The 14654-nt window shown below is 37.7% G+C and overlaps 1 protein-coding gene across 11 annotated transcripts in view; it reads left to right on the top strand.

Moving 5' to 3' along the window:
• Positions 1–14654, top strand: part of AKAP13 (A-kinase anchoring protein 13) — a 343183-nt gene that overhangs the window by 238101 nt on the left and 90428 nt on the right. For all 11 annotated transcript variants that reach the window (XM_033414830.2, XM_049707006.1, XM_049707005.1 and 8 more), the window contains one exon: positions 9923–9998. In XM_033414830.2, coding sequence (XP_033270721.1) covers positions 9923–9998 — 76 coding nt within the window. The remainder of the gene's footprint in view (positions 1–9922; positions 9999–14654) is intronic.

Below are 14654 nucleotides of genomic sequence, written 5' to 3'. Positions count from 1 at the left end.
TTTTCCTGTTAACAGAGAAACTTACTCCACTGGAAGTGAACTTTGGCTCATTTCAAATGAGATGCAGTTCACAGTAAGAAAATCCTTCACTAAATGGAAGATTTTTTTGTTTTTAAAGAAAATTTGCTGTTTCAGTTCTTTGAAAGATGTGGATAGGGTTTGTTAACATTACTGAATTTGAGGTTTCTTCCTTAGGCACATTCAGATTGTGTTTTGAAAGGGGATATTTTGCATAATCTCAGGGAACCTGCTGGAGATTTTCTTTTCCATTCAAGATAACTTTCAAATTTTGGGCATCATTTTGTAACACACCAGGAATTGAAACATTGATGGCCCCTGGTCCCCACCTCCTCTCCTCTCTAACGGTGAAAGAGCTGAAATGAGCGAATGATTTGGTGTTTTGTTTCATGGTTATTTGCAAGCAGCCTAATTCCTTGCATTTCTTCTTTGTCACACAGTTGTAATTTGACAGAATGTCCCATAGCGTTCTACCTTATCCCACGTAGCATACTTAGTAAAACTGTTGGTCCTTCTCACCAATATAGTTTAGTATCTTCTCACCAAAGATCAGAAATTTACCAGTAGGTACACATGATATTGTAGAAACCGTTAAGTAAAATCATCTTTGAGCATAATAAATATTCAGCTACTTGGTAATTTGTTTGAATACTCCTACTTACATTGTTTAGAATCCACTGACTGTTTCAGTGTTAATGAAACTAGAGGATTATAATGTTAAGGTGTTTGGGAGTGGTAAAAACTAAAATGAAATATTATACTTCTCTTTTGGGGATACATTTTTTCAGCTTTATTGCGATATAATTTATATACAATAAAACTCACCAATTTAAGTTCACAGTTTGATGAGTTTTGACAAATGTTTGAATTGTGTAGTCACTGCCACAGTCATGATAGGAACATTTCCATCACCCCTACAGTTCTCTCCTGTCCCCTTGCAGTCAGCCTCTTCCTCCAGTCCCTGTTAATCACTAATACGCTTTCTTGTATTAATTTCGCCTTTTCTAAGGTATTATATAAATGGAACCATACAGTAGGTAGTCTTTTTGTCTGGCTTTTTTCTTTTAATTTAACATAGTGATCTTGAGATTTGTCCATGTTGTTTGTATCTGTAGTTCATTCCTTCTGATTCTGAGTCTATTGCATTGAATGATGTATCACAATTCGTTTACCCATTGATGACAGTCTGGGCTGTTTTCAGTTTGGGGTTATCATGAATTAAGCTGCTATGAAATTCCAGTAAAAGTCTTTGTGTAAAGGTATATTTTGATTTTTGGGGTGGTAAATACCACAGTGGGATTGATTGCTATGTTGTCTATAAATATATGTTTGACTTTATAAGAAACTGCTAAACTGCTTTCTAAAGTGACTTACTATTTTGCATTCTCCCAGCAATGTTACCAATGTTTCAGTTGCTCCATCTTTGGCAACACTTGGAATTACCAGTTTTTAATTTTAACCATTTGAATGGCTGTAGACTGTTGTTTCCTTGTGGTTTTAATTTACTTTTCCCTGATGATTAACGGTGTTCAGCATCTTTTCCTGCATTTATTTACCATTCATAATCTTCTTTGATGAAATGTTTATTCAAATCTTTTGCCTATGTGAAAAAGCATGTTTGTCTTACAGCATTGTAAGAGGTTTTGTTGTTGTTGTTGTTATGTGTATTTTAATATTCTAATTACCAGTCCTTTAGAAGATACATGTTATGTAAATATTTTCTCCCAGTCTGTGGCTTGCCTTTTCATTTTCCTAACAATGCTTTTTGAGGAGCAAGACTTTAAAAGAATTTTGACGAGGTCAAATTTAAAAGGTTTTTTCATGCTTTTTTAATGCATGCTAGGAAATCTTTGCCTGACCCAGTGTCACAAAAAACATTCTCCTCTTTTCTTCTATAAGTTTCGTTGTTTTAAGTTTAACATTTAGATATATTTTGAGCTCATTTTTATAGACAATATAAAGTTTGAGATTTGGGGGAGATTTATTTGTTTGTTTTCACATGAACACCCAATTTTTGCAACTTCATTTGTTAAAAACCTATTCTTTCCTCACTGGAATACCTAGACATCTTTGTCAAAAATGAATAGGTCATATCTGTGAAGGTCTATTTGTGGATTCTCTCTTGTTCTTTCAATCTGTATGCCTGTCTTTATACCAGTACCAAACTGGCTCTATTAATATAGCCTTTTTAAAAAATAAATTGATTGATTGATTTTTGGCTGCGTTGGGTCTTCGTTGCTGCCCGTGGGCTTTCTCTAGTTGCAGCGAGCAGGGGCTACTCTTTGTTGTGGTACACGGGCTTCTCCTTGTGGTGGCTTCTCTTTGTTGCAGAACACAGGATCTAGGCTTGCGGGCTTCAGTAGTTGTGGCACGCAGGCTCAGTAGTTGTGGCTTGCAGGCTCTAGAGCGCAGGCTCAGTAGTGGTGGCGCATGGGCTTAGTGAGATCGTCCTGGACCAGGGCTTGAACCAGTGTCCCCTGCATTGGCAGGCGGATTCTTAACCACTGTACCACCAGGGAAGTCACAATATAGCTTTTTTTTTCTTTATTTTGGGGGGGGGCATGGATTTTAGTTAATGTTTGGTTTTTTTATTTTTGAGTTTAAAATTTTTTAATTTTAGCATTCCAAAAGCTAAAGCTATTAACAATACAAAAACAAATACTTCAGTGAACTAAAACCTTCACTATCTCTACATTTTTGGGAAATTATCCAAACTTCTAAAAGTACTTTTTTTTTAATTTATTTTTTTACACAGCAGGTTCTTAAATAGTTATCCATTTTATACACATCAGTGTATACATGTTATTCCCAATCTCCCAATTCATCCCACCACCACCCCTGCCGCTTTCCCCACTTGGTGTCCATACGTTTGTTCTCTACATCTGTGTCTCAGTTTCTGCCCTGCAAACCGGTTCATCTGTACTATTTTTCAAGGTTCCCCATACACATGTTAAGATATGATATTTGTTTTTCTCTTTCTAACTTACTTCACTCTGTAGGACAGTCTCTGGATCCATCCATGTCTCTACAAATGACCCAATTTCGTTCGTTTTTATGGCTGAGTAATTCCATTGTATATATGTACCACATCTTTTTTTTTTAATTAATTAATTTATTTATTTATTTTTGGCTGTGTTTGGTCTTCATTTCTGTGCGGTCTTCTTTCTCTAGTTGTGGCAAGCGGGGGCCACTCTTCATCACAGTGCACGGGCCTCTCACTGTCGCGGCCTCTCTTGTTGCAGAACGCAGGCTCCAGACGCACAGCCTCAGTAGTTGTGGCTCACGGGCCTAGTTGCTCCACAGCATGTGGGATCTTCCCAGACCAGGGCTCGAACCCGTGTCCCCTGCATTAGCAGTCAAATTATCAACCACTGCACCACCAGGGAAGCCCTAACACATCTTTATCCTTTCGTCTGTCGATGGGCATTTAGGTGGCTTCTATGACCTGGCTATTGTAAATAGTGCTGCAGTGAACATTGGAGTGCATGTGTCTTTTTGAGTTACAGTTTTCTCTGGGTATATGCCCAGTAGTGGGATTGCTGGGTCATATGGTAATTCTATTTTTACTTTTTTAAGGAACCTCCATATTTTTTCTCCATAGTTGCTGTATCCATTTACATTCCCACCAACAGTGCAAGAGGGTTGCCTTTTCTCCACACCCTCTCCAGCATTTGTTACTTGTAGGTTTTCTGATGATGCCCATTCTAACTGGTGTGAGGTGATACCTCACTGTAGTTTTGATGTGCATTTCTCTAATAATTAGTGATGTTGAGCAGCTTTTCATGTGCTTCTTGGCCATCTGTATGTCTTCTTTGGAGAAATGTCTATTTAGGTCTTCTGCCCAGTTTAGAATTGGGTTGTTTGTTTTTTTAATAATGAGCTGCATGAGCTGTTTATATATTTTGGAGATTAATCCTTTGTTGATTCGTTTGCAAATATTTTCTCCCATTTCTGAGGGTTGTCTTTTCGTCTTGTTTGTAGTTTCCTTTGCTTTGCAAAAGCTTTTAAGTTTCATTAGGTCCCATTTGTTTATTTTTGTTTTTATTTCCATTACTCTAGTAGGTGGATCAAAACAGATCTTGCTGTGATTTATGTCAAAGAGTGTTCTTCCTATGTTTTCCTCTGAGAGTTTTATAGTGTCTGGTCTTACATTTAGGTCTCGAATCCATTTTGAGTTTATTTTTGTGGATGGTGTTAGGGAGTGTTCTAATTTCATTCTGTTACATGTAGCTGTCCAGTTTTCCCAGCACCACTTATTGAAGAGACTGCCTTTTCTCCATTGTATATCCTTGCCTCCTTTGTCATAGATTAGTTGACCATAGGTACGTGGGTTTAACTCTGGGCTTTCTATCCTGTTCCATTGATCTATATTTCTGTTTCTGTGCCAGGACCATACTGTCTTGATTACTGTAGCTTTGTAGTATAGTCTGAAGTCAGGGAGTCTGATTCCTCTAGCACTTTTTTTTCCCCTCAAGACTGCTTTGGCTATTCAGGGTCTTTTGTGTCTCCATACAAATTTTAAGATTTTTTGTTCTAGTTCCATAAAAAATGCCATTGGTGATTTGATAGGGATAGCATTGAATCTGTAGATTGCTTTGGGTAGTATAATCATTTTCACAATGTTGATTCTTCCAATCCAAGAACATGGTATATCTCTCCATCTGTTTATATCATGTTTAATTTCTTTCATCAGTGTCTTATAGTTTTCTACATATAAGAAAGAGTCTTTTATTCTCCCTAGGTAGGTTTATTCCTAGGTATTTTATTCTTTTTGTTGCAGTGGTAAATGGGAGTGTTTCCTTCATTTCTCTTTCAGATTTTTCATCATTAGTGTATAGGAATGCAAGAGATTTCTGTGCATTAATTTTGTATCCTGCAACTTTACCAAATTAATTGATTAGCTCTAGTAGTTTTCTGGTGGCATCTTTAGTTTCTCTATGTATAGTATCACGTCATCTGCAAAGAGTGTCAGTTTTACTTCTTTTCCAATTTGTATACTTTTTATTTCTTTTTCTTTTCTGATTGCTATGGCTAGGACTTCCAAAACTGTGTTGAATAATAGTGGTGAGAATAGACATCCTTGTCTTGTTCCTTATCTTAGAGGAAATGCTTTCTGTTTTTCACCATTGAGAATGATGTTTGCTGTGGGTTTGTCATATATGGCCTTTATTATGTTGAGGTAGGTTCCCTCTATACCCACTTTCTGGAGAGTTTTTACTTTCAGTCTGAATGTGTCGCTAGGTCTGAAGTGGGTCTGTTGTAGACAGCATATATATGAGTCTTGTTTTTGTATCCATTCAGCAAGCCTGTGTCTTTTGGTTGGAACATTTTAATCCATTCACTTTTAAGGTAATTATCGATACGTATGTTCCTATTACCATTTTCTTAATTGTTATGGGTTTGTTTTTGTATGTCCTTTTCTTCTCTTGTGTTTTTCACTTAAAGAAGTTCCTTTAGCATTTGTTGTTTGGTGGTGCTGGTTTGGTAGTGCTGAATTCTCTTAGCTTTTGCTTGTCTGTAAAGCTTTTGATTTCTCCATCAAATCTGAATGAGACCCTTGCCAGGCAGAGTAATCTTGGTTGTAGGTTCTTCCCTTTCATCACTTTAAATATGTCATGCCACTCCCTTCTGGCTTGTAGAGTTTCTACTGAGAAGTCAGCTGTTAACCTTATGGGAGTTCCCTTGTATGTTATTTGTCATTTTTCCTTTGTTTGCTTTCAGTAATTTTTCTTTGTCTTTAATTTTTGCCAGTTTGATTACTATGCGTCTCAGTGTGTTTCTCCTTGGGTTTATCCTGCCTGCGACACTCTGCGCTTGCTGGACGTGGGTGGCTGTTTCCTTTTCCATGTTAGGGAAGTTTTCGATTATAATCTCTTCAGATATTTTCTCGGGTCCTTTCTCTCTCTCTTCTCCTTTTGGGACCCCTATAATGCGAATGTTGTGTTTAATGTTGTCCCAGAAGTCTCTTAGGCTGTCTTCATTTTTTTTCATTCTTTTTTCTTTATTCTGTTCCGTGGCAGTGAATTCCACCATCCTGTTTCCAGGTCACTTATCTGTTCTTCTGCCTCAGTTATTCTGCTATTGATTCCTTCTAGTGTATTTTTTATTTCAGTTATTGTATTGTTCATCTCTGTTCTTTAATTCTTCTAGGTGTTTGTTCTTTAATTTTTCTAGGTCTTTGTTAAACATTCCTTGCATCTTCTTGATCTTTGCCTCCATTGTTTTTCTGAGGTCCTGGATCATCTTCACTATCATGATTCTCAATTCTTTTTCTGGAAGGTTTCCTATCTCCACTTCATTTAGTTGTTTTTTGGGGGTTTTATCTTGTTTCTTCATCTGATTCATAGCCCTCTGCCCTTTCATCTTGTCTGTCTTTCTGTGATTGTGGTTTTTGTTCCACAGGCTGCAGGGTTGTAGTTCTTCTTGCTTCTGCTGGTGGATGAGGCTATCTATGAGGCTTGTGCAAGTTTCCTGGTAGGAGCGACTGGTGGTGGGTAGCGCTAGGTGTTGCTCTTTTGGGCAGAGCTCAGTAAAATTTCAGTCTGCTTGTCTGCTGATGGGTGGGGCTGGGTCCCTCCCTGTTGGTTGTTTGGCCTGAGGCAACCCAACACTGGAGCCTACCTGGCCTCTTTGGTTGGGCTAATGGCAGACTCTGGGAGGGCTCACGCCAAGGAGTACTTTCCAGAACTTCTGCTGCCAGTGTCCTTGTCCTCACGGTGAGCCACAGCCACCCCCGTCTCTGCAGCAGACCCTCCAACACTAACAAGTAAGTCTGGTTCAGTCTCCTATGGGGTCACTGCTCCTTCCCCTGGGTCCCGATGCACACACCACTTTGTGTGTGCCCTCCATGAGTGGAGTCTCTGATTCCCCCAGTCCTGTCCAAGTCCTGCAGTCAAGTCCTGCTACCCTTCAAAGTCTGGTTCTCTAGGAATTCCTCCTCCCGTTGCCGGACCCCCAGGTTGGGAAGCCTGATGTGGGGCTCATAACCTTCAGTCCAGTGGGTGGAATTCTGTGGTATAAGTGTTATCCAGTTTGTGAGTCACCCAGCAGTTATGGGATTTGACTTTATTGATTGTGCCCCTCCTACTGTCTCATTATGGCTTCTCCTTTGTCTTTGGATGTGGGGTATGTTTTTTGGTGAGTTCCAGTGTCTTCCTGTCGATGATTGTTCAGCAGTTAGTTGTGATTCCGGTGCTCTCACAAGAGGGAATGAGCGCACGTCCTTTTACTCCGCCATCCTGAACCAATCTCCCAAAAAAGCTTTTATATATAGTAAGTCTTGAGATCAAGTAGTGATGAATTGGGGAGAATTAACATTTAACAGAATTGAGTTTTCTGATCTATGAACATGGTGTCTCTATTTAAGCCTGCTTTAATTTTTCTCAGTAGTGTTTTGCAGTGTTTAGAGTACAGGTATTACTCATATTTTATTAAATTTATGCCTGATTATTTTATATTTCTTGATGCTATTGTAAATTGTATTACTTTTGTTTTTAACTTTAATTTTTAATTGTTCACTCCTAATATATAGGACTAGTATTACTTTTTTTTTTGTACATTGACTTTATAACCTTCAGCTTTGCTAAACTCGTTTATTCTAGTAGCATTTTTGTAGATTCCTTGAGATTTTCTCCATAGATAATCATGCCATCTATGAATAAAGTAGTAACTACTTCTGTTCTACATCTATGCATTTTATTTCTTTTTCTGCTTTACTGCATTGGCTAGAACCTGTACCTATTGAATAACAGTGCTGAGAGTGGACATTCTTGCCTTGTTTTTGATCTCAGAGTGAAGTATCAGGATTTTTTAAATAGATGCCCTTTATCAGGTTGAGGAATTTCCTTTCTGTTTTCAGTGTTCTATGAGTTTTAGATGTTGAATTTTGCCAAATTCTTTTCTGCATCTCTTGATAGTCATTAGTTTGTGAGAGGTTTTGGTCTATTAATAAATTGATTTTCAAATGTTAAACCAACCTTGCTTTTCTGGGATGAATTTGGTCACGATGTTTATCTTTTTTCTATATTGCTGGATTCAGTTTCCTAATTTTTGTTCAGGATTTTTTCGTCTATGTTCCTGAGGATATTGATTTATAATTTTCTTACGTCTTTGTCTAGTTTTGGTGTCAGGGTAATGCTGGGCTTATAAAATGAGCTGTATATTGTTCCCTCCTCTTTTGTTTTCCTTAGGAGTTGTGTAGAATTGCTATTATTTCTTCCTTAAATGTATGGTGCCATTTACCTTTGAAGTCATCTGGGCCTGGAGTTTTCCTTACAGGAAAGTTTTAAACTATGTATTCAATGTCTTTAATAGAATAAGGGTGTACAGATTATCTGTATCTTTTTGAAAGAATTTTGGTAGTTTGTGTCTTTCATGAAATGCTTCCATTTCATCTAACTTGTTGTATTTCTTGTTCGTAATATTGATATTTCCCTATCATCCTTTCAGTGTCTGTAGGATCTTTAGTGATGTCCCCCTTTAAATTCTTGATACTGGTAATTTTTAACTTAGAATTCTTTTCTGGTCTATCTAGTTAAAGTTTTACTGATATCAGTAAACTGATCTTCTAAGGATCCAGCTTTTGATCTTATTGATTTTATTTTTCTGTTTTCTCTTTCACTGATTTCTGCTCTTTGTTTTACTCATCATGTTTGCTTTGTGTTAATTTTGCTAAGTTCTTAAGGTGGAAGCGTAGATCACTGATTTGAGACATTCCTTTTCTAAAACAGGGATTTAATATTATAAATTTTGCTCTAGGCATTATTTTGGCTGTATCTCACAAATTTTCATATGTGATATTTCTATTTTTATTCAGCTTGAAATATTTTCTGATATTTAATGTTTCCTTAAGATTTCTTTTTAGAAGTTTTTTTTTTAATTTTTTTAAATATTGTGTTTTTCCAGATATCTTTTTGATTTTGGTTTCTAATTTGATATTGTTATGGTCAAAGAGCATGTTTAATATGATTTTAATCCTCAAATTTGAGACTTGTGTTATACGACAGAATATATTCTATCTTGGTGAACATACCATGTGCATTTGAAAAGAATGTGTATTCTATTGTTGGGTAAAAGGCTCAGTATATGTTGATTAAATCAAATTGGTTGATGATGTTTTCCAAGTTCTTTATGTATATTCTTGCAGATTTTGTGTCTACCTGTTTTATCAATTACTGAGAGAGGGCTGTTGAAATCTCTAATGGTAGTTTTAAAAATTACATTATTTTTAATCTAATGAAAGTGGAAAGTTATAATGTTAAGATGGTTTGGAGTTGTAAAGGCTAAATTTAAAAAAAATGGTTTAAGGCGGGTGTATGTGCTTCTCAATATGCTTTAGAATCACATAGGTTTGTATTCCATTCCCAGTCCTGCCATTTATTACCTTAGCAACTCCTCCAAGCATAGCTGTTCTTTGGATAGAGATATTACAAACTTCTTGGAGCTAGTGTGGGGATTAAATGCAATAATATATGTAGAATTCTTAACCTGATGCCCAACATACAGTAATTCTTGAACAAATAGGAATTATTTTTGCATTTTCTGAGTTGCAACCTAGGATGTGGAATGCATATTTCAATATTTGATCCTTTTCACCTGTTAACTTATTTTTCTTTTTTATTTCACCATTGGCCTGCACCATGATCTTCCTCTTTGTATATCTTTTTTCCTTTTGTTTTTATATGCCTAACTTTTACTGACAGTTTCTTTAGAGTCTTAATTGAGTATAGATTGCCTTGTTGTGTTGTGAAAAAGGTTTTTTCTTGACATAATTTTACCCACTTTGCAATAAAATATTAAAGAAAAAGATAGGAGTGTTGGTGTGGTAGATATACTTGCAACAGCTGTATAAACATCCCACACTACTTCACCATCTGAAGGTCAATCTCTTTTTCTTTTTCTTCAGATAAACCGAGAAAGTTGGTGTACCATTGAGCCATGCCCAGATGCAGCATCTCTCTTGGCTCCGACGCAGAGTGCAGGTACGCGGGGATTCTCCAACTTCCAATTTGCTTGAATAACTCATCCAAAATGTCCATTTTCTAGAGCCACATTCCCACTCTAATAACAGATTGTTTGATTTCAAGGTCTGTCCTTCATGAGCATTAATGGGATAAATCAGAAGAAGGGGTGTATGTGATTTGGGTTTGTAGGCATTTTGTCTCACAGTTGAAAATGAACACGTAATTACCTAAATTTCACTTCAGTATTAAGTTTTCACATGTGGCTTTATGATTTATTAATTCATCTGTGAAGGCATATGTGCTGTGCACATATGTACATGTGATAAAGGTTTCTTATTATGGTAAAACTATAAATATGTATTATTAAGGACTAATCCTGGGGCTCTCGATTTTGGTTGTACGTTGAAATTACCTAGGGAGCTTTAAAAATGTAGTGATCTCTGGGTCCTGCCCCTAAGGATTCTGATTTAATTGGGCTGGGGTGTGGTCTGGGCATCAGAATCTTTAAAAGCTCCCTTGGTTCCTCTGCTTTGTAGCCAAGATTGAGAGCCATAATCTTTGGAAGTATTGTCAGCAATTGAGTCTTTCCTTAAGCACCCATGAGGTATTAGTAACATTGGATGAGGGTAAAATTCTCTTAAGACCTTGCCTGGTTAATGACACAGCACATGATCTGTGGTTAGTTAGGAATCCCAACTTTTTATCCAAGTTTAGCCACTAATTCACTGTGACGTAAGGTACGTTCCCTAATGTCTATGTGCTCTATTGTCTTCCATCCCTAAAGCCTTACTGGCCTTTCTTAAGGGAAGAGTCCGAATGACCTGGTGAGTAACTGAAGTCTCTGTGCCTGTTCTTGCAGCTGGTAATTTGCATTTTGGGCTCTTGAGTCGACTTTACCCAACAAAACCTCTGTTAACCTGTCCAGTTTTCACTGACCTGCTTTAAAAATTACCAAGTTTTCATTTACTGGTCTTTTAGAGACAGTTTAGCTGTGGATGTCCTGCAGTAGTATTAAATTTAAAGACAGATGGTTCAAATCCTCTATCTCCAGAGAAGTTTCCTACTGATTCTCAGTCCTCTGACTTTGCTCCAAAGGAAGTGTCAGAACAAATATGAAAAGTTTTTTTCTGTTTTTCTCTCACGTGGAAAAAGAGGTTAAAGGATATTATTATGCTGTAGTTGTGTTTCGGGTCTCCGAATATTATAAGACTGACCTTGTTCACAGATGTAACTTACATTTTCCCTATCTCTCCCCCTAGCATCTTCTACTTAAAAGTATAGTACTTACTGTGTTTTGGTTCTTTAAGCTGTTTGGGGCTTTTTCTAAAAGTGTAATTACTCTCAACCACTCAGGCAGTGAAATTGTCTGCTATGTAGAGGTTGCCTCATAATTTGAATATTCACAGGAAGTTTCTTCACATGCTGCAGTTTATTTTACTCGCTTAAGGAAATGTATTTTGAACCCCTGAGCATTTTCCCCAGGGCATAATCTTGACCTTCTCCATACCCCAGCCCCCAAAAGACTTTGGTTTTTTTAGAGTGATTCTTTTTAAACTTCAGTTTATCAAAACCCAAGATCTGGATTATGCTTCTGAACTTCAGACCTGAGATTTTTATTTTAGGCATATTGTTTTGTGAATTCTAGGTACTTTCAGTCATGTAGGTTTTTTTCTTTTACTTTTAAACACAGCTCAAGAGAGCAATAGTGTTAGACTAAACAAGGTAGTAACATTTAAAATCACTTTGTATACTCTTCAATCCAGGATAAATGCAAACCTATTTAAATAGGAATAAATACAGATGTGTTATGATTAACATGGTTCAGCAAAGCCCAGTGAGTGGGCTGCTGGTAAGTTTTCCTACCCTTCCCCAACTATAATTTGTTTACATATGTATAATTGAAACCTCAAAGACTAGATAGCACTTCAAAAGTGCACATTTTGTTAGCTTTTAAAAAGCTAGTGGCTCAGGACACAAAAGTTATAGACAGATTTATATATGGGTCATAAAATGGGGTTGGCCCCCCTCAAGGTGTAATGTCCTTACTGGATACTTGTCAAATCATACATTACAGGTTAATGAAGCCTTAGCTCCATTAGGCATGTTTATCGCATGCCTGCTGTGTACTCAGGGGCGGAGTTCTGGTTACTATATATATAAATTATTTCTCACCATCCCTACAACTATGTTAGGGAGGTACAAATCATCCCATTTCATTGGTATGGAAATGGAGACTTAGAGGGTCAAATTCCTTCTTGCCTGGGATCTTTTTGCTATAAGTATTCGGATCCAGATTTGAGCCACATCAGCCTCACTCTGAAACCAATGATCATTCATTCCTGTTTATACCTTTGTTTGCTGCTCCACTTTATTCCTTAGGAAGGGGGGCATGTAAGAAGAAAGGAAAGAGTTTATCCATTTTGAAAACTTGTCAACACATGTGAAATGGGGTATAGATTAGCTCTGCCTTAGGGTCCCCCCACTTCCATTTGTGGGGTTTCATAATGGCTTAAGGTCCTTTTCTCTCCCTTGTTCCTCGTTTTCATAGTCTTCCCTCCGCCCCAGCTCACCAACCAACATTGTATCACAGCAGCAGATTCTCATCCCAGACTTGGTTTGTGGTCCCTTGTAGTGCTGGCTTGGATTTATTTTCTGGGTGAGGTATTCCTACCAAGGCTGAGTCCGGATCTTCCCCGTGGATTTTCCGTTAGAATGTCTTAAGCTGCTCTGTTTTCCAGGTCTGGAATTGGGACGTGGTCTGTTTGACTGCCAGCTGGACAGCTAGCACCTTAGCATAGTTGCTGCGGCAGCCCTTTCTTTCCTTGGCCAGTCCCCCTATTTTCCCCTCATCCATGGAGTGGAGTTTTTGATTTTTCCAAGTGGGGAAAAGGTGTGGGGGGAACAAGTAGAAAAATCACAGCCACCAGCTCCACCTAAGTTAGTACATACTCTGGGATGTGGGAAAAAAGGGACCAGAACTCCAGAATCCCCATGATTTCCAGTCTTTAAAAGGCAAGGCTATTCCCACTAACTAACACACTCAGAAATAGTTTGGACCAAGACTGAAATGGACCAAGGTAATTTTTTCTTTAACTGAAACATTTTCAGATTAATCTGCGGGCCGTGCCTTTATTCCTATGGCATCCTTTCTGTACTTCTGTGTTGAAATTACCTCTTAATATATTCATTTCTACTACAAAATTGTAAACTACTCCCCCCCTCCACATAGACACAAACATTAGGCATCTCTTTTTATTTGGATAATTCCCAGTACCTAGTCAAATGCCTAACTAATAGAAAAGGTAATATTATTGACAAGTGATTCATGACCTGTATCAGTGCAGCGCCTCTTTGACCCTTCCTCTAAGATTCCTGGCTAATGCAGGGCAAATTATTTATTGATTGATGATCAGTTATTAGTTAATTTAGATAAGAAAAACTTCCTCTTCTCATTATCTCTGAACACAGACCTGTACACACACACACACACACGCGCGCGCACACACACACACACACACACACTTATTGTCTAAGCATAGACTATAAGAATTAAAGACACATTAGGGGTCATCTAGTTCAGTCTCCACTTCCACTTCTGCGCAGACAGCTTTTTCGAAATGTCTTGCCACGGTCACTCAGCCTTTGCTCCAGCCCTTCTGGTGAACAAGCCTCATGACTTTATAAGGCTGCCAGCCTATGGCCCGAAGCCCCGTTATAGTGAAGCTCTGGCTTCCACTTGGCGGGCTTTGTTCTCCCTCCTGAATGGCACAGGGCAAATCTGCAGCCATCCTCAGACACATTTTCTTCAAGCTCCTCTGCAACCTGAATGTATCCCAGGTGTTTCCACTCATGGTGACCTCATTACCATGCATGCATTTTTGTTTATCAGTGTTTTAATTTAATTTATCAATATTTAGGAACAAACACAACCGTATAGGTGCAGTGTTGGTGGCACATACTGGCCAGACTGTCCCCATTTTGGATTTGGGTGCATTGTCTATTAATAGAGCCTAAAACCATTAGTATTTGTTTGTTTTGCCATAACCTTGTATTGTGAACTCCTCTTGAATTTGCTTTCAAGCAAAACCTCCAGGTAGAGTTCTCATGAACTGCTAGGTAGCCAGGTTATCTACTCTCTCCCTCATCACTTAGTGTCACCTGCAGGTTTGATAAACATACGTTTGTTTTTCCAAATCATGCTTAATGCTAACTAGAATGGAAACGCTTCATTCTTCAAAACTTCTTGAAGGAGGTTGATGTCTTACTTGGTTTCACCATGTACACAGAGATATTTTTATCTCTGTTGTTATCAGGTCACATGTCCTTTTTGTTTACAGAGTTAAAGAAGAGAGTGGGTTAAATACTTTGCTAATTTAAGCATACAAATCTTTAGAATCCCTAGATGTACCAATGTAATATTTCTATCAAGGCCCTCTCTGTCTGGTTCACCAGAGTCCACATCCTAGTTGTTGAACTGAAAACAGATTCTAGATTATATATTTTTCTTCATCACATTATTCATCCAATGTCAGATCTATTAAAGGTAGGAGAATTTAAATAGTTATATTTCTGTTATTGCTTAATAGAACCCGTGAGTTTAATACACAGGTATGTTTTATTAGTTATGCTCCCCCTTTGTCTTTTATCTCGGTATTTTGATAAAGTAACAAGTTC

This window comes from Orcinus orca, chromosome 2, assembly GCF_937001465.1.
Source record: "Orcinus orca chromosome 2, mOrcOrc1.1, whole genome shotgun sequence".
Classification (NCBI taxonomy): domain Eukaryota; kingdom Metazoa; phylum Chordata; class Mammalia; order Artiodactyla; family Delphinidae; genus Orcinus; species Orcinus orca.
Note: the sequence above shows the minus strand (reverse complement) of the source record. Positions and strands in the feature narration are given on the sequence as shown.